The following is a 27,115-nucleotide window of genomic DNA, read 5'->3' as shown; positions in this document are numbered from 1 at the left end:
TATAGTCAAGACTATAGACTTGCCTACAGTCAAGACTATAGACTGGTCTATAGTCAAGACTATAGACTGGTCTATAGTCAAGACTACTTATTGGCTTATAGTCAAGACTATAGACTGGTATATAGTCAAGACTATAGACTGGTCTATAGTCAAGACTATAGACTGGTATATAGTCAAGACTATAGACTGGTCTATAGTCAAGACTATAGATTGGTCTATAGTCAAGACTATAGTCTGGTCTATAGTCAAGACTATATACTGGTCTATAGTCAAAACTATAGACTATCCTATAGACAAGATTATAGACTGGCCTATAGTCAAGTCTGTAAACTGGCCTATAGTCAAATCTATATGTAGACTGGACTATAGTTAAAACTATATATAGACTGGACTATAGTCGAGACTATATATAGACTGGCCTATATCCAAGACTATATATAGACTGGCCATTAGTCAAGACTGTAGACTCGCCTATAGTCAAGTCTATAATTAAGGCTATATTCTGACTAATTATGCATATATTATGAATTCTTAGCCCCTATAGGAAGATCTCATGTTCCCTTTTAGTTCAAAGATCACTTTGCATAAATAAAATAAACTCTTTAATTTTCCTCAGTGCATCCAACAACAATTTATGTATTTATTTATTAATAAAGATGTTTTCTTGAGCTTCATGCAAAAAGAAGCGGAAAAGCAAACGATCAGTCAAACGATGGATCACCTATTGCTGTTAGAAAGCTTACGGTAAGACACAAACCCAATTCTTAGCTGTTTTGTTTTTTTTTTCATCAATTCACTCAAGTTTACTATTAAACTGCTTTAACTAGAACTATGTGCATATATATATGTATATGCATATGTATAAACAAAATTGATTTGAATTGAACTCAAATGAACTTCACTCTATTCAACTGCAGTAAACTTTGTACTGAGCGTTTTTGATTAAGTTTTTAATGCTCTCTTTCTCTCTGGCTTAATTTATCATAATATAAAAAACAATTGATTTAGACAATTTGTATGCATGTTACAAAGATCTGTTAAAGGTTATTGTAAGAGATATAGCCAATCATTATGATCATAATGTCAACATGATCGTTATGATGTAAATAAACTGTTACTTTTTTACATATAAGTTATTGATATCAGTCCTATTACAGTGGTGGTGATAATTTACCCAATTATTCCCCAAAAATTGTTCTTTAGAATTACGTTAGTGTACTCGTCAATAACGAAATTCTTTAAAAAAAACTTATTAATTTATACGGATCACTCGTAGGCCTCATACCTTTTAACATTCCTTTCTCTAAGCTTTATTTTATATATTTTATAGCCCTCGATAAAATTAAGAGGTTTTTGTGCAAAATTTGATTAGATCCATTTGTTAAACATCTTTGAGGGACTCTATGTAATGATAAAACCAGAAGTTCTTCGGTAGGGGCGCTATTCCAGGTTTTTTTTTTGGAAACAGTTAAGTAGACTCGAACGACCTTCGTTATGACTAATAGTTCCTAAGAAATTAGTTTGTCTTGATAACAAGGGCCGAGCATTTACGGAGAATGCTGACGGCCGTTTCTTCTTTTTCCTTGTAATTTCAAATGTGATAATAGTTGTTGAAGTCAAGATCCAGGTTGAACTCATCAAGATTGGATAGTATGAAGCTGCCAAGTAAACTTTTCTCTTGATAGCTATATCGGGGCACTCGTAGAGAATGTAAAATTCTGTTTATTTTCTCTGTAATTGAAACTGTGACGGTAATTGTTGAAGGGGAGCCAAAGTGACACTCAATGTCCAGTTGTTACTGCCTGAAACCTCGATATGTGTTTGGGGGCCACTTTACATATCGAGATTAGACACATTAGATGATGAACTATCTTTCAGTGACGACGTAAATAAACTGGACTAGGGGTTAGGAAAACTAGGGGTTAACTTTCGTTGATATTAGACATGTAAGATGACGGCGTAAATAAATTGGACTAGGTGTTAGGAAAATGGTCCGAGTTTTTTTGGGAGCTATTTGTTAATTATCTTCTTTTACCAGGTCATCCGGACTCTTATTAACCATATAAACATTACTAGTGGGGAAAGATTTATAAGGAGAAATAGAAAATAATAATAGGGAAATAGGGAGGAGAAAGATTATCTTTGATTTTAGAAGGGTTTCAATTCATTATCTCGAGAAAAAACTATACAGAGTCGATTACACGTCAAGATTGCTACCCAACCATATGATATATACGGTACTAGTAATAGTGGATCTTATACATAAAGTCTTTAGATGCCGAAACTAGAAGAATATAAACATCCCTTTGCTCCACAGTTTCGTTATTTAATTTCTCTAAATGATCTCATATTTTGGAACCAATATTAATAGGATAATATGTTATTAGATCTTATTATAATGAAATTGAAAGCATTGCTAGATACAGGGGCTAACTGCAAAATAGACAACACTCTAAAATATAATACACGGATTCTTATTTCGGAGAAAATTGCTCCTTCAAAAGCTGGGCAAGTATTGAAATCTTGAGACCTCTTGGTCTCTCTCAAGCAAACCCCGACTGGCAAGAATTGAATCCTATTCTTTGTGATTAACTGATCTAAAAAGTATCAAGAATTTTTGCCACATTTAAATGGAACCACAACACAAAGTGTCATTTAACCAACTTATGTATGTACGTGTCCCATCTATTCCATGCACAATTTTACTATACAACCGCTATGGATGTATGTGTATGTATCTAAATGTGCATAAAAAAATATTTACTAGAAAAATGGTAAAATAATCGTTTTTAATGTGTCATTAAGACTGATGTAATACATGTTATTTAAACGCATCAATTTGTTAATAGAAACATTGTTAAATGGTTGTTACAACGTTTTACTATGTCATTATTATCATTGTCATTATTATCAGATACAGATGGAGAGAGAGGCAAACACAGACGGACACAGAGTTACAGACAAACAGACGTCAGTCTAACTAATTTTTTTTTTTTTTTCATTTAACATGATTATAGTGTTGTCATGTCAACCATGTCACTATTATAGTAATTCTTAAATGCAATTCAGCGTTTGCAAAGAATGATTTAATTTTTGTAGCATTAAGCTTATAAAAGTTCTTGTTTAGTTTATGTTACCTTAAAGTTCTGTCTGAGTCTAAGCCCTAGTGTCTGCTAAAGAAATTATTGTTCCACACCAAGTGCTGGTAAAATATGTTTTCTTTTTTCCCCTGTTTTTTAATTGTCTAAGTTATTCAATTACAATTTTTAATCCCAGTGGCTGTGTAAATAACAACAACAACAAATAAATGTATAAATAAAAAAACACATAAACTAAAACGCATTCAGACACACAGTTGACAATGGGAGGTGGGTTCGTTCTTTAACTGTTTCTTTAGTTTTTCTTTTGTAATAAAATTAAATTAAAAAAAGACAACAAATGCAACACCGCAGGCATTAGAATTTTGTTAGGTCTTTAAAGAATGTTAATTAAATTCAATAGGCCTACTTTTTGTTTAGATAAATTTATTGTGGGAAGAATTTTAAGGTCAAGCAAGTCAGTGTGTGTGTTTTTTGTGAATTGTTTAAAAATAAAACTGTACTTAAAGAAAGCTACTAATACCTATATGAAATGAGGGGCTCTTAACTTTCGAGATGTCGAACATTAACATTTACTTAGACTTTTTTTGGAACCGTTATGGACATTTAGGAATTAGAACTGAACTAGAACTGAACTAGAACTGAACTAGAACTGAACTAGAACTGAACTAGAACTGAACTAGAACTGAACTAGAACTGAACTAGAACTGAACTAGAACTGAACTAGAACTGAACTAGAACTGAACTAGAACTGAACTAGAACTGAACTAGAACTGAACTAGAACTGAACTAGAACTGAACTAGAACTGAACTAGAACTGAACTAGAACTGAACTAGAACTGAACTAGAACTGAACTAGAACTGAACTAGAACTGAACTGAACTAGAACTGAACTAGAACTGAACTAGAACTGAACTAGAACTGAACTAGAACTGAACTAGAACTGAACTAGAACTGAACTAGAACTGAACTAGAACTGAACTAGAACTGAACTAGAACTGAACTAGAACTGAACTAGAACTGAACTAGAACTGAACTAGAACTGAACTAGAACTGAACTAGAACTGAACTAGAACTGAACTAGAACTGAACTAGAACTGAACTAGAACTGAACTAGAACTGAACTAGAACTGAACTAGAACTGAACTAGAACTGAACTAGAACTGAACTAGAACTGAACTAGAACTGAACTAGAACTGAACTAGAACTGAACTAGAACTGAACTAGAACTGAACTAGAACTGAACTAGAACTGAACTAGAACTGAACTAGAACTGAACTAGAACTGAACTAGAACTGAACTAGAACTGAACTAGAACTGAACTAGAACTGAACTAGAACTGAACTAGAACTGAACTAGAACTGAACTAGAACTGAACTAGAACTGAACTAGAACTGAACTAGAACTGAACTAGAACTGAACTAGAACTGAACTAGAACTGAACTAGAACTGAACTAGAACTGAACTAGAACTGAACTAGAACTGAACTAGAACTGAACTAGAACTGAACTAGAACTGAACTAGAACTGAACTAGAACTGAACTAGAACTGAACTAGAACTGAACTAGAACTGAACTAGAACTGAACTAGAACTGAACTAGAACTGAACTAGAACTGAACTAGAACTGAACTAGAACTGAACTAGAACTGAACTAGAACTGAACTAGAACTGAACTAGAACTGAACTAGAACTGAACTAGAACTGAACTAGAACTGAACTAGAACTGAACTAGAACTGAACTAGAACTGAACTAGAACTGAACTAGAACTGAACTAGAACTGAACTAGAACTGAACTAGAACTGAACTAGAACTGAACTAGAACTGAACTAGAACTGAACTAGAACTGAACTAGAACTGAACTAGAACTGAACTAGAACTGAACTAGAACTGAACTAGAACTGAACTAGAACTGAACTAGAACTGAACTAGAACTGAACTAGAACTGAACTAGAACTGAACTAGAACTGAACTAGAACTGAACTAGAACTGAACTAGAACTGAACTAGAACTGAACTAGAACTGAACTAGAACTGAACTAGAACTGAACTAGAACTGAACTAGAACTGAACTAGAACTGAACTAGAACTGAACTAGAACTGAACTAGAACTGAACTAGAACTGAACTAGAACTGAACTAGAACTGAACTAGAACTGAAACTGAACTAGAACTGAACTAGAACTGAACTAGAACTGAACTAGAACTGAACTAGAACTGAACTAGAACTGAACTAGAACTGAACTAGAACTGAACTAGAACTGAACTAGAACTGAACTAGAACTGAACTAGAACTGAACTAGAACTGAACTAGAACTGAACTAGAACTGAACTAGAACTGAACTAGAACTGAACTAGAACTGAACTAGAACTGAACTAGAACTGAACTAGAACTGGACTAGAACTGAACTAGAACTGGACTACAACTGATCTAGAACTGAACTAGAACTGAACTGGACTAGAACTGAACTAGAACTGGACTACAACTGATCTAGAACTGAACTAGAACTAGAACTGAACTAGAACTGAACTAGAACTGAACTAGAACTGAACTAGAACTGAACTAGAACTAAACTAGAACTGAACTAGAACTGAACTAGAACTGAACTAGAACTGAACTAGAACTGAACTAGAACTGAACTAGAACTGAACTAGAACTGAACTAGAACTGAACTGAATTAAAACTGAACTAAAACTGAACTAGAACTGAACTAGAACTGGACTAGAACTGAACTAGAACTGGACTACAACTGATCTAGAACTGAACTAGAACTGAACTGGACTAGAACTGAACTAGAACTGGACTACAACTGATCTAGAACTGAACTAGAACTGAACTGGACTAGAACTGAACTAGAACTGGACTACAACTGATCTAGAACTGAACTAGAACTAGAACTGAACTAGAACTGAACTAGAACTGAACTAGAACTGAACTAGAACTGAACTAGAACTAAACTAGAACTGAACTAGAACTGAACTAGAACTGAACTAGAACTGAACTAGAACTGAACTAGAACTGAACTAGAACTGAACTAGAACTGAACTAGAACTGAACTAGAACTGAACTAGAACTGAACTGAATTAAAACTGAACTAAAACTGAACTAGAACTGAACTACAAATGAACTAGAACTGAACTAGAACTGAACTAGAACTGAACTAGAACTGAACTAGAACTGAACTGAACTGAACTAGAACTGAACTAGAACTGAACTGAATTAAAACTGAACTAGAACTGAACTAGAACTGAACTAGAACTGAACTAGAACTGAACTAGAACTGAACTAGAACTGAACTAGAACTGAACTAGAACATAACTAGAACTGAACTAGAACTGAACTAGAACTGAACTAGAACTGAACTAGAACTAAACTAGAACTGAACTAGAATTAAACTTTGTGAGATAATATTATATTTTATTATGAAATATTATCTTTTAGTACCATGTAATTAAAGATTTTATGTTGTGTAAAATAACTATACAATATTTCAATATTTCCAACTTAACCTTCGTATTAAAATTCTTAAAGAACCCCAAAATTTTAAACAAAAGAACAAAACAACAAGAAACACAAACAACTCAAATATATAATTTCCGGCTCAGAATAACAATTTCAAAACAAAATTTACCGCTAAACACCTAAAAACAACGAACAAATTTACATATAAATTTGAAAGAAAAAACTTTCGATACACTTGACCACAAAACATCACACTAAAGGCAAAAACTAAAACCAAAAATGGAAACAAATATGATTAATGATGGTCGTTCGGAATGAAGACTTTCTATAAATGATTGTAAAAGTAATAAGTAGTATGTGGAAATAGTATTTAGTAGTTAAATGATATAGTATAGTATTTAGTAATTAAATAGTACCAGCAGCAACACCATCACCACTGGCACTTCCTATGGTTATTTTGGAAATTTAAATTTTTCTTAAAACAAAGAATACTAACAAGAATACACCCATTATTTACCTTTATTGTTTGTTACATTTCTTAACTAAAATTAATAATTCATTAAATGTTTTTGCTTAACAAAAAGAAATTTTATTTATTACTTTTTTTTCTCCTAATAGTGGTCCAAGCGTATTTCATCTCATTTCAACAATGGACGATTAATTTTTGACCAACAAACCGAACATTTCACCATTTGACCGCATTAGGCAATTGTCCGAAAATTAAATATTATCTATATGTCTGTCTGTCTGTCTTTCTGTTGGTTTATAGGTAATTGTCTATTGTTCTCGCTATTTTTGAGGAAAAAAGTAAAAACTTTAACTGCTCATTGGGCATGAGAGTGAAAGTTTATATTTTTCTCCACTTTTTTTTAAGTTTAAATGAATCAATTTTTTTGCTAGTTTTTCTTTTATTTGTTTTTTTAAATACTTAAATTCAATAATAATTTTAAAATAATGGTAGAAATTTAAACAATCACCGCAAAAAAAAAACAACTCACAACAATGGAAATCTCTACGAAATTTTGAACAATTGAAAATGAAGTTGTTGCAATAAATTAGCTACAAAAAAAAAAACTAACAAAAGACCCAGAATTAGACAAAATTATTTTTAAAATCAAATGCTTGAAAACTCTTGCAAACATAAACAAATAAATTAAAAGATTTTATGTTCGAAAATTCGCGCACATTTAACGGTTCGTGCTAGTATTTAGGATGTCACCCAGTTTTGATGACCTCTTGTTGTTTCATTGTTTTCATGTTAAAGAAACTTGAATGTTTGGAAAGAGTTCAAAATGTAAAGAATTCTAACCTACTTTTAGAATTGAGAAATCAATCAATCTAAATCAGATTTAAATATTGAATATAGTCTAGTCTACAGTATTGGCTATACCGTAGTCTAGCCTAAAGTCTAGTTTATAGTCTAAAGTCTAGTCTATAGTCTATTCCAAGGTCTAGTCTAAAGTCTAGTCTAACGTCTAGTCTAAAGTGTAGTCTAAAGTCTAGTCGAAAGTCTAGTCTAAAGTCTAGTCTAAAGTCTAGTCTAAAGTCTAGTCTATAGTCTAGTCTAAGGTCTAGTCTAAGGTCTAGTCTAAAGTCTAGTCTAAAGTCTAGTCTAAAGTCTAGTCTAAAGTCTAGTCTATAGTCTAGTCTAAAGTCTAGTCTAAAGTCTAGTCTAAAGTCTAGTCTAAGGTCTAGTCTAAAGTCTAGTCTAAAGTCTAGTCTAAGGTCTAGTCTAAAGTCTAGTCTAAAGTCTAGTCAAAAGTCTAGTCTAAAGCCTAGTCTAAAGTCTAGTCTAAAGTCTAGTCTAAAGTATAGTCTAAAGTCTAGTCTAAAGTCTGGTCTGAAGTCTAGTCTATAGTCTAGTCTAAAATCTGGTCTAAAGTCTAGTCTAAAGTCTAGTCTAAAGTCTAGTCTAAAGTCTAGTCTAAAGCCTAGTCTAAAGTCTAGTGTAAAGTCTAGTGTAAAGTCTAGTCTAAAGTCTAGTATAAAGTCTAGTCTAAAGTCTAGTCTATAGTCTAGTCTAAAGTCTAGTCTAAAGTCTAGTCTAAAGTCTAGTCTAAAGTCTAGTCTAAAGTCTAATCTATAGTCTAGTCTAAAGTCTAGTCTAAAGTCTTGTCTAGTCTAAAGTCTAGTCTAAGGTCTAGTCTAAAGTCTAGTCTAAAGTCTAGTCTAAAGTCTAGTCTAAAGTCTAGTCTAAGGTCTAGTCTAAAGTCTAGTCTAAAGTCTAGTCTAAAGTCTAGTCTAAAGTCTTGTCTAAAGTCTAGTCTAAAGTTTAGTCTAAAGTCTAGTCTAAAGTCTAGTCTAAAGTCGAGTCAATAGTCTAGTCTATAGTATAGTCTATAGTATAGTCAATAGTCTAGTCTACAGTCAAGTCTATAGTCTAGTCTATAGTCTAGTCTATAGTCTATTCTATAGTCTACTCTATAATCTAGTCTATATCTAGTCTATAGTCTAGTCTATAGTCTAGTCTATAGTCTAGTCTATAGTCTAGTCTATAGTCTAGTCTATAGTCTAGTCTATAGTCTAGTCTATAGTCTAGTCTATAGTCTAGTCTATAGTCTAATCTATAGTCTAGTCTATAGTCTAGTCTATAGTCTAGTCTATAGTCTAGTCTATAGTCTAGTCTATAGTCTAGTCTATAGTCTAGTCTATAGTCTAGTCTATAGTCTATTCTATAGTCTAGTCTATAGTCTAGTCTATAGTCTAGTCTATAGTCTAGTCTATAGTCTAGTCTATAGTCTAGTCTATAGTCTAGTCTATAGTCTAGTCTATAGTCTAGTCTATAGTCTAGTCTATAGTCTAGTCTATAGTCTAGTCTATAGTCTAGTCTATAGTCTAGTCTATAGTCTAGTCTATAGTCTAGTCTATAGTCTAGTCTATAGTCTAGTCTATAGTCTAGTCTATAGTCTAGTCTATAGTCTAGTCTATAGTCTAGTCTATAGTCTAGTCTATAGTCTAGTCTATAGTCTAGTCTATAGTCTAGTCTATAGTCTAGTCTATAGTCTAGTCTATAGTCTAGTCTATAGTCTAGTCTATAGTCTAGTCTATAGTCTAGTCTATAGTCTAGTCTATAGTCTAGTCTATAGTCTAGTCTATAGTCTAGTCTATAGTCTAGTCTATAGTCTAGTCTATAGTCTAGTCTATAGTCTAGTCTATAGTCTAGTCTATAGTCTAGTCTATAGTCTAGTCTATAGTCTAGTCTATAGTCTAGTCTATAGTCTAGTCTATAGTCTAGTCTATAGTCTAGTCTATAGTCTAGTCTATAGTCAAGTCTTTTGTCTAGTATGAAGTCTAGTCTACAGTGTAGGCTATAGTCTAGCATATAGTCCAGTATATTTATCTAGCCTATAGTCCAATATATTGTCTAGTCTATAGTCTAGTCTATAATCTAGTATATAGCCTAGTCTATAGGGTAGTCTATAGACTATTCTATAGTCTAGTCTATAGTCTGGTCTATAGTCTACTCTATAGTCTAGTCTATACTCTAGTCTATGGTCTAGTTTTTAGTCTAGTCTATAGTCTAATCTATAGTCTAGTCAATAGTCTAGTCTATAGTCTATTCTATAATCTACTCTTATTTTAAATATGGTCCATATTCTTGTCTACAGTTTTTCATATTTATTTTCTTTAATAAACATTTTGTCAAATTGAAAACAAGTTAGGATCAGTGATCCTCATAGATAGACCTACAATTCGCAGTTAATTCAATTTAAAATTTCCTTTTTTAATTTCTTTAAAAAAAGGCAACAGAGTAGTAAAGACATTTTTGTTAAACTAAAAATATGCTTTTTATTTACTGCCCGGGGGAATAAAAGTAGCCGAAGAAGAAGAATCTACAATGCGTTCTATTATTTATACGATCAATTTTATGGTTGTTACTTCGTATCTTTCTGTAGAAGATAAACAAGCAAACACATCCTCATATACTATTTGTATCTTTGTTCTTCCATTGAATTGACATGACCAAGTTAAAATAAGCCTTTTGGTTAAGATACACACAGTCATATCGAAAGAAACAAATGTTAAAGGTAAAAATGGTGTTTTCTTTTTTAAAGTTTTTCTGCAAGTCGACGTACAACTACTGACTGCAATAACTGAATATGAGAAGTCAGTTGTAAAATACAAACGTTGTATTTGATGACTTCAAAAAAGCAAAAAAAAAAAAAAACAAGAAGAAGAATAAAAAATGAAAATGAAAAGAACATTATCAACAAACACACATTGGTCTTCGGAAGAAGTTAATAGAGGAAAATTCTTGTCACGACTTAACATTCTACTTAGACTTATACTTCTTGTATTCTTACGTATGGACAGACATGTGGTTGGATGGACAGACACACATGCATCCTACAGTTTTATACTTACATAGTATGTATGTATGTGTATGTGCTATGGAAGAAAATAATAAGCAGTGCTTTAAAGTAACTTTTTCATAGAGTTTTTTGATCAAGCCGATTTCTCAGTGACAAACATAGTAGCTTAATTGGCAGCGTCATCACATTAATGACTTAAAGATAATCTAATCTACTGAAGTTTAAATTCAGATCTTTGGTGAAATGGATTCCAGAGGAAGCAGACCTCTAAAAAACATAGACTAGACTATAGACTATAGATTAGACTATAGACTAGACTATAGACTAGACTATAGACTAGACTATAGACTAGACTATAGAGTAGACTATAGACTAGACTATAGACTAGACTATAGACTAGACTATAGACTAGACTATAGACTAGACTATAGACTAGACTATAGACTAGACTATAGACTAGACTATAGACTAGACTATAGACTAGACTATAGACTAGACTATAGACTAGACTATAGACTAGACTATAGACTAGACTATAGACTAGACTATAGACTAGACTATAGACTAGACTATAGACTAGACTATAGACTAGACTATAGACTAGACTATAGACTAGACTATAGACTAGACTATAGACTAGACTATAGACTAGACTATAGACTAGACTATAGACTAGACTATAGACTAGACTATAGACTAGACTATAGACTAGACTATAGACTAGACTATAGACTAGACTATAGACTAGACTATAGACTAGACTATAGACTAGACTATAGACTAGACTATAGACTAGACTATAGACTAGACTATAGACTAGACTATAGACTAGACTATAGACTAGACTATAGACTAGACTATAGACTAGACTATAGACTAGACTATAGACTAGACTATAGACTAGACTATAGACTAGACTATAGACTAGACTATAGACTAGACTATAGACTAGACTATAGACTAGACTATAGACTAGACTATAGACTAGACTATAGACTAGACTATAGACTAGACTATAGACTAGACTATAGACTAGACTATAGACTAGACTATAGACTAGACTATAGACTAGACTATAGACTAGACTATAGACTAGACTATTGACTAAACTACAGACTAGAACAGACTAGACTATAGACTAGACTATAGACTAGACTATAGACTAGACTATAGACTAGACTATAGACTAGACTATAGACTAGACTATAGACTAGACTATAGACTAGACTATAGACTAGACTATAGACTAGACTATAGACTAGACTATAGACTAGACTATAGACTAGACTATAGACTAGACTATAGACTAGACTATAGACTAGACTATAGACTAGACTATAGACTAGACTATAGACTAGACTATAGACTAGACTATAGACTAGACTATAGACTAGACTATAGACTAGACTATAGACTAGACTATAGACTAGACTATAGACTAGACTATAGACTAGACTATAGACTAGACTATAGACTAGACTATAGACTAGACTATAGACTAGACTATAGACTAGACTATAGACTAGACTATAGACTAGACTATAGACTAGACTATAGACTAGACTATAGACTAGACTATAGACTAGACTATAGACTAGACTATAGACTAGACTAGACTAGACTAGACTAGACTATAGACTAGACTATAGACTAGACTATAGACTAGACTATAGACTAGACTATAGACTAGACTATAGACTAGACTATAGACTAGACTATAGACTAGACTATAGACTAGACTATAGACTAGACTATAGACTAGACTATAGACTAGACTAGACTAGACTATAGACTAGACTATAGACTAGACTATAGACTAGACTATAGACTAGACTATAGACTAGACTATAGACTAGACTATAGACTAGACTATAGACTAGACTATAGACTAGACTATAGACTAGACTATAGACTAGACTATAGACTAGACTATAGACTAGACTATAGACTAGACTATAGACTAGACTATATAGCTAGACTATAACTAGACTATAGACTAGAGACTAACTATAGACTAGACTATAGACTAGAATAGACTGATATAGATAGCTATAGACAGCTATAGACTAGACTTAGACTAGACTAAGACTAGACAAGACTAGATAGGACTATAGACTAACTATAACTAGACTATAGACTAGACATAGACTAGACTATAGACAGACTATGACTAGACTTAGACTAGACTAGATAGACTAGACTATAGACTAGACTATAGACAGCCTATGACTAGACTATAGACTAGCATAGACTCGACTATGACTAGAAGACTAGACTAGCAGACTAAGACTAGACTATAGACTAGATATAATAGACTATAGACTAGACTATAGACTAGACTATAGAGACTATAGACTCTAGACTAAGACTAGACTATGACTAGACTATAGACTAGACTAGAGGAATAGACCATAGACTAGACATAGACGATATGACTAGACTATAGACTAGACATGACTAGACTATAGACTAGACTATAGATAGACTCTAAACTGACTATAGACTAGCTCTAAACTAGACTATAGACTTGCTATAGACTAGACTGTAGACAGACCATAGACTAGACTATAGACTAGATTATAGATTAGACTATAGACTCAAAATTTTAAAATTTTTTAATTTAAATCTGATAAGTTCTGATGTTGGCAAACTTTAAGTTCTGTTTCAAACAATTTTAAGCTGTTTGCTTGCAATGAAAATTTGTTAACAAAGTTGTTGTTGCTAAGTTTTATGTGTTGTTTGCTGCGTTTAATGTATTTTGCTGCATGTTGTCGTCATAAAAACATATAAAAACATACTATATGACTGGATACCAAAACACGTAAAAGTGCCCTGCAGCACTTATAATGAAGACTGTCAGCTTTGCACTAATTCTATCGCTTCTCATCCATAATTTTAAATTATGTTGGTTTCTTTGCATAACCTTTCACCAACTAAGTCATCTATTGGATATACATATTTATAGCAATCATTGGCCAAGCAAATTGTCGATGCGCCACCGAATTGTTCACCATTAACTAGTTATTTCAATATCAAACGGGCTAGTACATAGCATCATCAAATCGAATTTGGTTCCACTGCCTATTGGGCCATTACAGATACACACACACATACCTTGTGTATATTACTAACAAATATCTGTAAGTTTTTTTTTTTTGCAAACATGTTAAAAATTAAGGAAGATGTTCTAAGTTTCGTTTTACAAGTCAGTTTTGAACGTACAAACAACAAACAGATAAACAACAACAAAAACAAACGTAAATAGAAGACGTAGAAAATTTCTAAGGCATATGGATATGGCGCTTATTACTTACTACGGATTCTACACTGACACATGTATAAAATACATGCATAACAATACCACACATGTACCCATATTATTACAACGGCAAGCATGTACTTGCAAATGTACAATAACCCAGCAAACTTATGTATTAAATATTTCTATCAGACGTGTTTTCGAGAAGTTTGCTATTTAAAATCGTTTGTTTATCATATATCCAATATTTATAGACCGAGTTTTCGGGTTTTATATAGGAACTATTCTTGAAATCATGTCTGATAAGAAAGAAACAAGATTTGAAACTCGAAAATATCTGGGGCCTTCAGAAAATTGATTTTAAGAAACATATATACGTACGGTTGAGAATTATATATACTTTATAGAGTCGCAAAATTAAAACCATACCAGTCTCTCACTGGGCCTTAAACTGCAGGAGTGAATTGACTTCTCGGTTTCAATTGACTTTTGTTATGGCCGTGGAACCAGTTGTCAGCAGAATATGTACTGTTCTGGCTGTTAGTGAGGTCCTTTTGGGGTTCAAGGGTATTTTATACTGTTGCCGAATCAATAGACTTGGGATTATATTGAGAGCAGGGTGTTGGTATTTCAAGGATCCTGTAGTATGCATTAGGGATGCCAAACGGGACTGGCTTTTACAAATCCCGGGATTCGGGATTTTGAAAATTGCAATCCCGGGATCCCGGGATATTTCGGGATCCCGGGATTTTTCGGGATCCCGGGATTTTTCGGTATTTCGGGATTTTACGGGATTTCGGGATTACATGAATTTAATTATTTTATATATGAAAATCTTTAAATCATCATATTTGTAAAGAAAATTGTTTAATTTTGTGGAAATTTAACAGACAGAAGATTTAAATTAAAACAATCCAATTAATTCCAATTTTTAAATAAAAACTTTCAGAATTGCATAATTTCAGAAACTTTTTAAATACATACTTACTTCCTAAATAAAAATAAATATCAAGTTCCGAAATTAGACATAAGCTCTTTTTAAAACCTCATACTGTTCCATGTGAACTAATAATTATAACAGATACCAATTCAATTATTCGAACATCAATTTAGAACCTATTCTTTGAAAAATATTTGGAATTTTACTCAAAATACATATTAGTTTTGGAACATATTATTATATTCGTAATATTAATTTAAAATTTTAGGTGCATTCAGAACAAGGTAATTTACCTTTACCGGTATCATTCAGATTTGTAGAAAGTTAGAAATGTAAAATCCTCTAGTATTGAAAAATAAAGTTTGTATTCGACTGTGCCGAAATTAAATACCCACCATCAAAATATTGTAATGTATTGATATTAATATCAGCATCAATGTGATTTTCAGAGGAGGTCCAATTAGGTTTTTTTGTGTCAATTTTGGTCCAAATTTTCAGCCCAAATAGAATGAGTCTTCTAACTCGTGTTTTCAGCTTACAGACACAGAATGTGTATACTTTTTGGGTCGGTCTACGACCAACATTGCAATGTGCTAACAAGTAAAAAGTTATAGTTGGGCGAAGCCTACCATATAATACCCTACACCAGTTATAAAAATAAAATGTGATTTATTGTTCATAATAAAGCATCTAAGTTGAATTGTACCTTGCCTCAGATATAATTTAGCTATTTTTTGTTGAATAAAATTGTGTACATTTAAGTCATATTTCGAAGGGGGCTTTGCATAGGGGCTAGGGTCAAATGAGGCCGCATCATCAAAAAATACATCAGGGTCATGAAGGCTAGTATAGAACTTGGTTTTGCAGCTTTTTGTCGAGTTACGAGTATATTGAACATAATTATGAACTTAAAAACCCTATTTGGGGGGTTCAGTTGTATGGGGGCTAGGTCAAATATTGGACCGATGTTATCCATTTTCAATAGGATCCGTCTCTAGTACAATAGAAGATCATGCAAAATTTCATTGAATTATCTTCAAAATTGCTGTAGTTTGATTACAAGGTTTACACGGACGGACGGACAGACGGAAGGACATAGCTAAATCGACTCAGAAAATAATTCTGAGCCGATTGGTATACTTTAAGGTATAGGACCAATATTATTGTGTGTAACAAACATCAGCACAAACCCAATATACCCTCCCCACTAAAGTGGTGTAAGGTATAAAAACGAAGTGAATAAATAAATTTATATGTGCTATGTGTACGGACTCATACCACTTTAAAAAATAAAAGGTTCAAATATGTATAAAATTAGCTCTGCGGAATTTTGTTTTGCATGAGTCAAAAATAAGAAAAAAAGATCGTAATTTTCAAATTAATGAAAATTATGGCTCAAAAAAAGAAAATAAAAACAGTTTTTTGACACAAATCCTAATCCCGAAAAAATCCCGGGATTTATTTTCCAAATCCCGGGATTCGGGATTTGCCAATCCCGAAAAATCCCGGGATTTTCGGGATCGGGATTTCGGGATTGGCATCCCTAGTATGCATCTGCTGGTTGGGCAGGTTAGTTGAGTCATCGAAAATGGATAAATGGGGGCAAAACGAAAATAATGCTGCCTAATATTTGCAATGTCGTATAGTCGACGAATTTGTATTCCTCGGATCAGCTATTAAACAGAGAAACGATTTCAGCACTGAGATAAAAATAAGGGTTGTGGCATATAGATACTACTTTGGACTCAGTAAACAGCTGCAAAACAGAGTCCTCTCTCTGTATTTGCGAAGGCAGATGAAGCAATATTTGATGTGATTTAGGAAATACTTCGTAAAATATATGGACCCATCAGAGTGAATGAAGAGTATATAACGATTGCGTTTGTTCAGACATGTAGGTCGAATGGAAATGAACGTTCCAGCCAGAAGGATATAAGATGAAAACTTTTACGGAAAGCGTAGATAGGAAAAATCGACACTCTGATGAAAGAATATACGAAAACTCTTGGTATTATAAACTTGAGACCCATAAGATCGAAGTGTTTGAAAATCATTTATTAAGCAGGCCATGATCTGGATGTGGATCCTTTCTCTAATTTGATTTAAGACTCAGAAATCTCTTGAAGATATTTTGAATATGTAAATCAGCCTAAATCCATATATAAAGCAAAAAGTGGTCCATATAAGTATAAAGCCCGTTTTATAAAATAACTTTAAATTTACTGATTGCTTGTATTAATAGCGATATATGGAGTAGAATTCTACTACAATTTGTTTGTTTATTGGGTTATCACAACAGCATACATGTGCAAGTATACACTCATACAAAATTTATTGCGTTTAAGCAAGTGAGCTTAAGTGTATATTTGTTTGTATGTTTGACATTTAGAGGAGATGTGTAAATTTTCAAAATTTAATGCCATATTTGTTTATATTTTGTTGTCAAATGCACAGCAAACTTATTGCTTGTTGATGCTTGCTGCTGCTGTTGATGTTGTTTCTGGTTGTTGTTGTTTGTTTAATGTTGTTGTATATGTTGTTAAACATTTGCGTTGTTGTCATATTCATTATGACAGTCATTATTCATTCTCCAAAAAACTTTAAAGTCATTAAAAACCAGAATGGTGTCATTTATTTACTCTAACAATGTTGTTTTGAATATTTTGTTTATGATTAAAAAAAAAAAACAGCAAAAACTTTGCGTTTTTATTTAAAATTATAAGTTTTCTTTGTTTTTACTTGCGTTTTATACAGACATTCGTACATTTAGATTTTACATCAAATTCGCAGTTGTTTATAAGAAATAATGATTCTTAAGATGTTGCTGCTGATGTTTTGATTTGAATGTTTGTTGTTGTTGTTGTTTGTGATGATGATGATGTTGTTGTTGTTGTTTTTTAACATTCTTTATGTTGATGATGTGCCAACCAAGTATTTGGTTGATGAGTATTTGAAAATTTTAACTTGTCTAGAATTTTGTTGTTAAATAAATAAGTTGTATTTGTGTTTGACATAGTAACCGTAAAAATGTTTTGAAATGAAAATTAAGATTTTTCTTTCGAGTTGAATAGAAATTTTGATGTACGTGTGACCTTTAATTATAAAGGTGACTTCAAGAATTTGCTAATTATATATTTATTTTAAAGGTTGGACTAGGCGTGACATTATTTGCTTAGAAATAAATGACTATTTATCTACTAAACCTCTGTTGTGGGGAGGATGTTATGCGTTTGTGTTAATGTTGCTGCTATGTCCATCAGTCTGACAGTTAGCATTGTGTTAGATAACTCGTATATTAAACACAGGGAGCATTAAACCATTTGTCCCACTCACCTTGCTCATTCCAAGTACTATGTGTTTCGATGCAGAACGCTTATTATAGGACAAGCTTCACTTCAGAATAGAAATTACACCTTTTTAGTCCATTTTTTATTTTTAGGACCAGCACTCCGGTGATGACTCTTACTTATGCAGTACATAGTGTTGGAACTAGGTAAATAGCTTATGCGAAGGAGGATAGAGTGTTTGGGAATATTCGATTTAAACTTACTTACATTGCAGGTGGAACATACTTCTCCCAGGGAAGACTTCTGGGGGGAAGTTTGTTCCACATACCGACATAAGGAACTAATTCTCACTGTAATGCATTGTGCTATCCACTGCCTAACTGAGAATATATGGGTGTGTTCTTGATGAAAGACATGTGTTGCGCGGGTTTCGAGAATTAGTTCTTTAATTTCAAACGAATTGTAGTATCAGTAGTAGTAGAACGTCCCACATTGCGACGGTGCTCTAGTGAGTCAATAGAGTTAGGTTAGTTACATGGATTGCTCGCTAGTTAGCGAGTTCACTCGGAGGCCTTGTGGCCCATTGTGATACCCTTAGAATTACCTTTCAATAGAGTTGATTACTTTACTTTTACTTGACCGATAATTACACTAGACCTCTCCTGAATGCAGTCAAGTAGTCTCAAAATACACTTTGAAATACCGGTGCATACAAGAGAGTTTTTTTTCCAATTTTAGTCGGATATAAGTGGTATATATAGTGAGAAGATCAGATGGAGACATAGTTTAGTCTTATACCGATTTACAAAACCAAGACACTTAAATCCTTCTTTCAACACTTGAAATATGTGTGTAGTCCAGCGAATAACACACTGAATTCTCATGCCCTGTACATCAAGAACTTCTGATTCCTTAATATTTACACCTTCAATAAATACTGATGAAGCAACATGATCTGTCGTGCATTAAGACACAACAGATCAACTCTCAAATTAATAGAGATCTAATTTAAGCTAGTCATACATGTTTTGCTTCATTGCCCCAAACTCTAAGGGTCTTGGTTTGTAGAATGGATAGGATTGGAAGTTATCTTTTAGGAAGATAAGAATTTTAGAAGAAAGAGCGGAGCCTTTCTCTTGCTCGAAAGAAAGTTACTTGTGTCAAATTTTATCGCCATACTTGTATTTTTAAGCCAGTAATGAGGGTTAAAGTAATTTACTGAAAGGGACCTTATATGGGATGTATGGGTCAATTATGAACCGATTCCCATAAAAGTCAGTAGAGAGGTGTTGGCTCATAAGAAACTTACTTATGTCAAATTTCATCGCTATACTCACATTTTTTAGCCAGTAATGAGCGTTAAAGTAATTTTCTGAAGGGGACCTTAGTTGGGGGTAGGGTCATTTATAGGACGTTCCTCAAAAAACTTGGTGGTGAGATTTTGGCTCTCATAAAACTTATGTGTGTCGAATTTCATTGCTATATGGGTATTTTTAAGCCAATAATGTCATTTTCTGAAGGGGATCTTATAGGGCCATTTACGGGCCGATCCTAAAAAAAACTGGTGGATATAATTTGGCTCTCATAGAACTTATGTGTGTCGAATTTCATCACTATATTTGTATTTTTAAGTCAGTAATGGGCGTTAAAGTCATTTTCTGAAGGGAATCTTATACAGGGGGTAGGGTCAATTATAGACCGATCCACATAAAATTTGGTAGAGAGATATTGGCTCATATGAAATCTTTTTATGTCGAATTTCATCGTTATATTTGTAGGGGACCTTAGATGGGGGTACGGACCGATCCTAATAAAATTTGTTAGAGACATTTTGGCTCAGATGTAACTTATTTATATCGAATTTCATCGTTATACTTGAACTTTTAAAACAGTTATGCTGTTTTTCGGGGGTCCACTTGTATTGGGGCTATCCGAAAACGTCATACGATATTGCCCATTTTCAATACCAAACAAACCTTGTCTCTTAGAAACAGTTGTGGAAAATTTCAACCTTCTAGCTCTTTCCGTTCAGACTCTATAGTGCTTTCAACTGACAGACAGACGGACATGGCTTGGTCATCTTAGAACCTGATAGGGACCTAGAATATATATACTTTTGTGGGTCTATGACCAATATTTGGATATGTTACAAACAGAATGACAATATCAATATTTCCCAAATTTCCCCTATTAGAGAATTTACGAGCGGAACTGTTTGAATAAGGATCTATAAGAAAAACTGTGGGTTTTGAAATTGTTGATAAAAACCAAACAATTTAAAGACAAACTATAACATTTTTTTAATCAACATTTTCCCAATAACCATGTCCTTGAACTTGACTGTTACAATGATGGCACAAGACACTAGCCACAACCACCAACATCAACCACTCTTTAATACTTTTTATACAACTTACCAAATTTACCACCAGCTGGTGCTATAATATTTGTTTGATTATCAGCAGCTACTGCTGACTCCAAAGCAACACGACTCTTTGGTAGACTTTTGGATACAGTTTGGACATTGTGTATACTGGAGATTTTAGGTGAACGCATGCGATTTCTAAATCCTTTTGTTACACCATCAACCAAAGAGCCACTGTTGAATTGTGTAGCATCATTTGCGGCCGCAATAATCACATAATGTTGCATGAAAAGCGTAACGAAGACGAAAGCGAAAAAATAACTATGTTTTATAGGCAATGACCATGGCTTGCGATCATCATCATCATCATGATGATCATGATGTTTTTGTTGTTTGAACTGCATTAAATTTGTTTTATTTTTTGCACTTTTTCTAAAACAATTGTTTAAGCTTGGTGAAGAATACACTCTCATTTTTTATGAATTTTTTTATGAATTTTACGTTTTAAAAATTATTTGCTTTTCTTTATTTTTTTTTTTTAAGATTTTATGATGTTGTTATAACACTAATTAAGTAAAAATTTAATTTAAATGATTGAATGTTGAAATGAGTAAAAGAAAATTTTACATAAATTTAAAATTTATTTATAATAAACACGCACTTGTTTAAATTTTTTTCAACATTTACAGGATTTTTTTTTAGATATTTAAAGGTTTTGCTTGATTTTTATTTAGTTTGAGTAGTAAGATTAGAATAAACGAAAGACTTAAGCAACAAACTTTAAGTGTTAAGGTTTTAATAAAGCCAGCAAACAAAAGACTTAAGCAACAAACATTATTATTGTTGGAATAGAAATGTTTTAGAGATTTTTTTAATTTCAACACGATTTCAGATAAAACGCCCGTTAGCCACAACCTTTGGCTAGCAAACTCTTTTAACAACTAACAACTGTTTCGTTTTGTTGTCTTAAACTGCTGCTCTGCCAAACAGCTGTACACAGCAAGCAAACAAACAAACAATCAAAGTCATTGCCAAGGCTGTTGTTGCAAGTAGTTACATTTGAGTTAGCTTTTAAAGAGTAACATTTAAGCCAGCTTTTGAGTGTTTGAGTAAAAGCTTTGTTTTCTTAACTCTCCCTATATCTTAATAAAACAGAATTTTGTTATGGTTTTGTTTAGAAAAAAACTACTACAGAACATTTGTTATGTTTTGTTAAATTTTCGTTGGTATTTTTTATTAAATTTTCTATTTTGTTCAACAACCCAAAGAAACAAACAAAACAAAAATAAACCATGTTTATTTAAATTTAGGGCATAAAATCTTTATTATATACGTGTTGCCTTAAGTTTTCTTAATTTAACTTTCTTCCTCAACTTTTCATTTGCATTTATGATGAAAAGATCTTTCAACAATGTTTTTGACTTTTACTTATCGTCTCTATTCATTCAACTTTAGTTAATTTTATGCAACCTAAAGCTATTTAAGTTTTTGTTAAATGTTCTAATTTCTATTGTGTGGCTTTAGAATGCTGTGACATGTAGTTTGTCATGTCAATGGGTCAATATGGTTAGTTGAGCATCAATTAGCCTCAAAAAAAGTGAAACACAAAGGTAAAAAGTAGTCTTTTTATCACACTAATCTTTAATAAAGTTATTGTTTTGACATAAACCAAACAAAAAACAGCAGTAATAATTTCAATAATAATAGTATTAAAACTGGGTTTTTAGATTTGTTTATTTCAAAAAAATATCAAAAAAAAAAAAAAATAATAATAGAACATACAAAAGATTATGGTTACGGTAGCGAAAGTTGTTGTTGATTAGAAATTTCAAATTTCTTATCATAAATCTATTTTAATGGAATTTTTTGGCAGGAAATTTGTTTGAGAAATGAAAGTAGTATTTTTTATAAAATTTTTATTTTTGTTATATATTTTTTGATTATGAGAATTATTCTGAAAATAAATGATATTTTTGATTGAGATCAATTATATGAAAATTATTATTTATAATTAACTTAAGATAAGCTGAAGAATGAAAAAGTTTATATTTTCTAGGAGGTTCCCATGAAAAAAATCTATACTTTTTATATGGGTTAGTTTGTATTGAAAATAGTCAATATTGTAACAGATTCTTATAGCCCCATAATAGGGGCCATGTCCGTCTTTTTATCTGTCTGTGTGTATGTTAAAATCAGTTTTCAGAACACCCTGGATACAATAATCTATATTCTGGACTATAGAATAGTCTATAGTCTTCACTATACAATATCCACAGTCTTGACAATAGAATAATCTATAAAATAGTTTATAGTCTTGACCAAAGAATAGTCTATAGTCTTGTCTATAGAACAGTCTGTAGTCTTTGCTATAGAATAGTCTATAGTCTTGACTATAGACTATTCTATAGCCTCGACTATAGAATAGTTTATAGTCTTGACTTTAGAATAGTCTATAGTCTTGACTATAGAATAGTCTATAGTTTTGACCATAGTCTTAATTATAGAATAGTCTATTAACTATAGAATAGTCTATAGTCTTGACTATCAAATAGTCTATAGTCTATTATAGTAAAGACTATAGACTATTCTATAGTCAAGACTATAGACTATTCTATAGTCAAGACTATAGGCGATTCTACAGTCAAGACTATAAACTATTCTATAGTCAAGACAATAGACTATTCTATTGTCAAAACTATAGAATAGTCTATAGTCTTGACTATAGAATAGTTTATAGTCTTGACTTTAGAATAGTCTATAGTCTTGACTATAGAATAGTCTATAGTTTTGACCATAGTCTTAATTATAGAATAGTCTATTAACTACAGAATAGTCTATAGTCTTGACTATCAAATAGTCTATAGTCTATTATAGTAAAGACTATAGACTATTCTATAGTCAGGACTATAGACTATTCTATAGTCAGGACTATAGACTATTCTATAGTCAGGACTATAGACTATTCTATAGTCAGGACTATAGACTATTCTATAGTCAGGACTATAGACTATTCTATAGTTAAGACTATTCATAGACAAGACTATACACTTTTCATAGTCAAGACTACAGACTACTCTATAGTCAAAACTATAGACTATTCTATAACAAAGACTATAGTCAAAACTATAGACTATTCTATAATCAAGACTATAGACTATTCTATAGTCAAGACTATAGACTATTCTATAGTCAAGACTATAGACGATTCTACAGTCAAGACTATAGACGATTCTATAGTCAAGACTATAGACGATTCTATTGTCAAGACTATAGACGATTCTATTGTCAAGACTATAAACTATACTATAGTCAAGACAATAGACTATTCTATTGTCAATACTATAGAATAGTCTATAGTCTTGACTATAGAATAGTCTATAGTCTATTATAATAAAGACTATAGACTATTCTATAGTCAAAACTATCAAATAGTCTATAGTCTATTATAGTAAAGACTATAGACTATTCTATAGTCAAGACTATAGACTATTCTATAGTCAAGACTATAGACGATTCTACAGTCAAGACTATAGACGATTCTATAGTCAAGACTATAGACCATTCTATTGTCAAGACTATAAACTATTCTACAGTCAAGACAATAGACTATTCTATTGTCAAAACTATAGAATAGTCTATAGTCTTGACTATAGAATAGTCTATAGTCTTGGATATAGAATAGTCTATAGTCTTGGCTATAGAATAGTCTATAGTTTTGACTATAGAATAGTCTATTGTCTTGACTATAGAATAGATTATAGTCTTAACTATAGAGTAGTCTATAGTCTTGACTATAGAATAGTCTATAGTCTCGACTATAGAATAGTCTATAGTTTTGACTATAGAATTGTCTATAGTCTTGACTATAGAATAGTCTATAGTTTTGACTATAGCCTTTGTTATAGAATAGTCTATAGTTTTGACTATAGAATAGTCTGTAGTCTTGACTATGAAAAGTGTATAGTCTTGTCTATGAATAGTCTTAACTATAGAATAGTCTATAGTCCTGACTATAGAATAGTCTATAGTCCTGACTATAGAATAGTCTATAGTTCTGACTATAGAATAGTCTATAGTCCTGACTATAGAATAGTGATACCATTGAATTTTCCTTTGTCTTTGACTTAATAATGGATAAGTACTGAACATGAATTTTGAATTTCCAAGCATTAGATTAAGATATCTTGAAAAAGAGAAATACAATTTTATTTTAAAGTCGATAGATTAGACTTTCAGATGATCTCGCGCTATTATAATGTCTCAAATATGATCAAAAGCGTTATTTTTGCAAATATTATCTTTAAAACTTGTTGTACATGATACATTCGAATTTAGGGCTCCTCAATGCTTTAGAGAGGTTTCTTTAGACACCGTGTGAAAATTTTTTTGAACTGTGGTATTTGCTTTGAAATTTCATAACATGTCCGCCGTGATGTTTTTGCTTTACCAATCAGAGTAACATTCTTATTGGAAATGGTGTTAGTTTTATCTCAAGCATGTTCTGTTGCAACATCTTTGTGTTATCAGACAACTCAAACGGTGCTGACAACATAGCGTTTTTGTAGTTTTAGTCACTTCTCTCTTTGGCTAAAGTTAAAATACGTAAACTTTATAAAATATGTCTAAATATCTGACATGTTATCAAATTTCCATAATATAGCGCTCAATGTCAACTAATCAAACTCAAATTTCAAAATCTTTTGAACAAATATAAGGAGAGAGATAAAGAGAAGCAGTTTATACGAATTTATCAATTTTTTATAAGGTACTAAAATGAAGCGATTTTGCAAAACCTAAAATCCGAAAAAGTTTCTCGTCTGTAATTTTGGTACAACATATTATAATTTGGTACCCTTTTCAAAATGCTTTAGTACGAAATAATAATTTGTAAATCTCATCACTGCTCTCGACAAAATCATTACAACATGCCAATGGTTGTATCAAACAAGTTGTAAACATATACTTACGTTTTTTTCACTTGCTTATTATTATTGTTCTAAGTTCTCTGCCAACATGTTTGTGGCTGAATACGACCCCAATAATAAATCTGCGGCCGCGACAAGCGTAAACTAATTTTTATTGTATTCCGCCACATATTATTTTGTTTGCAATTTTTTTTATTGTACATGTTGTGCTGTATTTTATCAACATAAATAAATAATAAATTTGTATGAAGCGTAATTTTTGTTGTCGTCGACAACGTCGTCAGTCGGTAAACTGTTTGTCTGGCAGGTGTAGTGGGGAGTAGTCTCAACCCCCACCAAAAAAACATGAATACAAAATGTGAATGAATGAATGAATTGAATGAATACATACACAGTCAAACAACCATTCGTCCATCCACTTTAAAGCGGCAAGATTTTTATTTTTGTTTGCATACACAAGCATTTTGTGTACTAGTGAGAAAAAATATAGGAAATAAAAGAAAATCAGCCCCATTCCCGGGTACACATAAATAAGTTTTACGTGAAATGTAATGAAATAACAGATTTGAATAGTCTTATTTAATCTAGACTATACTATACACTATAAAATAGTCTATACTATAGAATAGACTATAGTCTGGACTATAGAATAAACTATAGTCTGGACTATAGAATAATCTATAGTCTGGACTAAAAATAGTCGATAGTCTTGACTATAGAATAGTCGATAGTCTTGACTATAGAATAGTCTATAGTCTTGACTATAGAATAGTCGGTAGTCTTGACTATAGAATTGTCTATAGTCTTGACTATAGAATAGTCTATGGTCTTGACTATAGAATAGTCTATAGTCTTGACTATAGAATAGTCTATAGTCTTGACTATAGAATAGTCTATAGTCTTGACTATAGAATAGTCTATAGTCTTGACTATAGAATAGTCTATAGTCTTGACTATAGAATAGTCTTTAGTCTTGACTATAGAATAGTCTATAGTCTGGACTATAGAATAGTCTATAGTCTGGACTATAGAATAGTCTATAGTCTTGAATATAGAATAGTCTAAAGTCTAGACTATAGAATAGTCTGTAGTCTTAACTGTGATTAGATTAGTTAGTAGTCTTTACAATAGTATAGTCCATAGTCTTGACCAGAGAATTGTCTACAGTATTGACTATGGAATAGGCTATAGTCTTGACTATAGAATAGTCTATAATCTATAGTATAGTCAATAGCCTTGACTGTAGAATAGTCTACATTCTTGCCTATAGATTAGTCTATAGTCTTAACTATAGAATAGCATATAGTCTTGACTATAGTATAGTCTGGGCTATAGAATAGTCTATAGTCTTGACTGTAGAATAGTCTGTGGTTTGACTATAAAATAGTATATTGCCTTGAATATAGATTAGTCTTGAGTACATAATAGTCGATAGTCTTGAATATAGAAAAATCTATAGTCTAACTAT

The 27,115-nt window shown here is 32.1% G+C and overlaps 1 protein-coding gene across 1 annotated transcript in view; it reads right to left on the bottom strand.

Annotated features, from left to right (window-relative positions):
• Positions 1–21,009, bottom strand: part of LOC119603387 — a 32,494-nt gene extending 11,485 nt beyond the window's left edge. The window contains exon 1 of the mRNA XM_037955406.1: positions 20,775–21,009. Within this exon, the coding sequence (XP_037811334.1) occupies positions 20,775–21,009 (235 nt within the window). The remainder of the gene's footprint in view (positions 1–20,774) is intronic.
• Positions 21,010–27,115: the final 6,106 nt, after the last annotated feature.

Source organism: Lucilia sericata, unplaced genomic scaffold (genome assembly GCF_015586225.1).
Source record: "Lucilia sericata isolate MDLA Ls3-8-SP2 unplaced genomic scaffold, ASM1558622v1 Contig000299F_arrow, whole genome shotgun sequence".
Taxonomy (NCBI): Eukaryota; Metazoa; Arthropoda; class Insecta; order Diptera; family Calliphoridae; genus Lucilia; species Lucilia sericata.
This window is presented reverse-complemented; position numbering and strand designations above follow the sequence as displayed.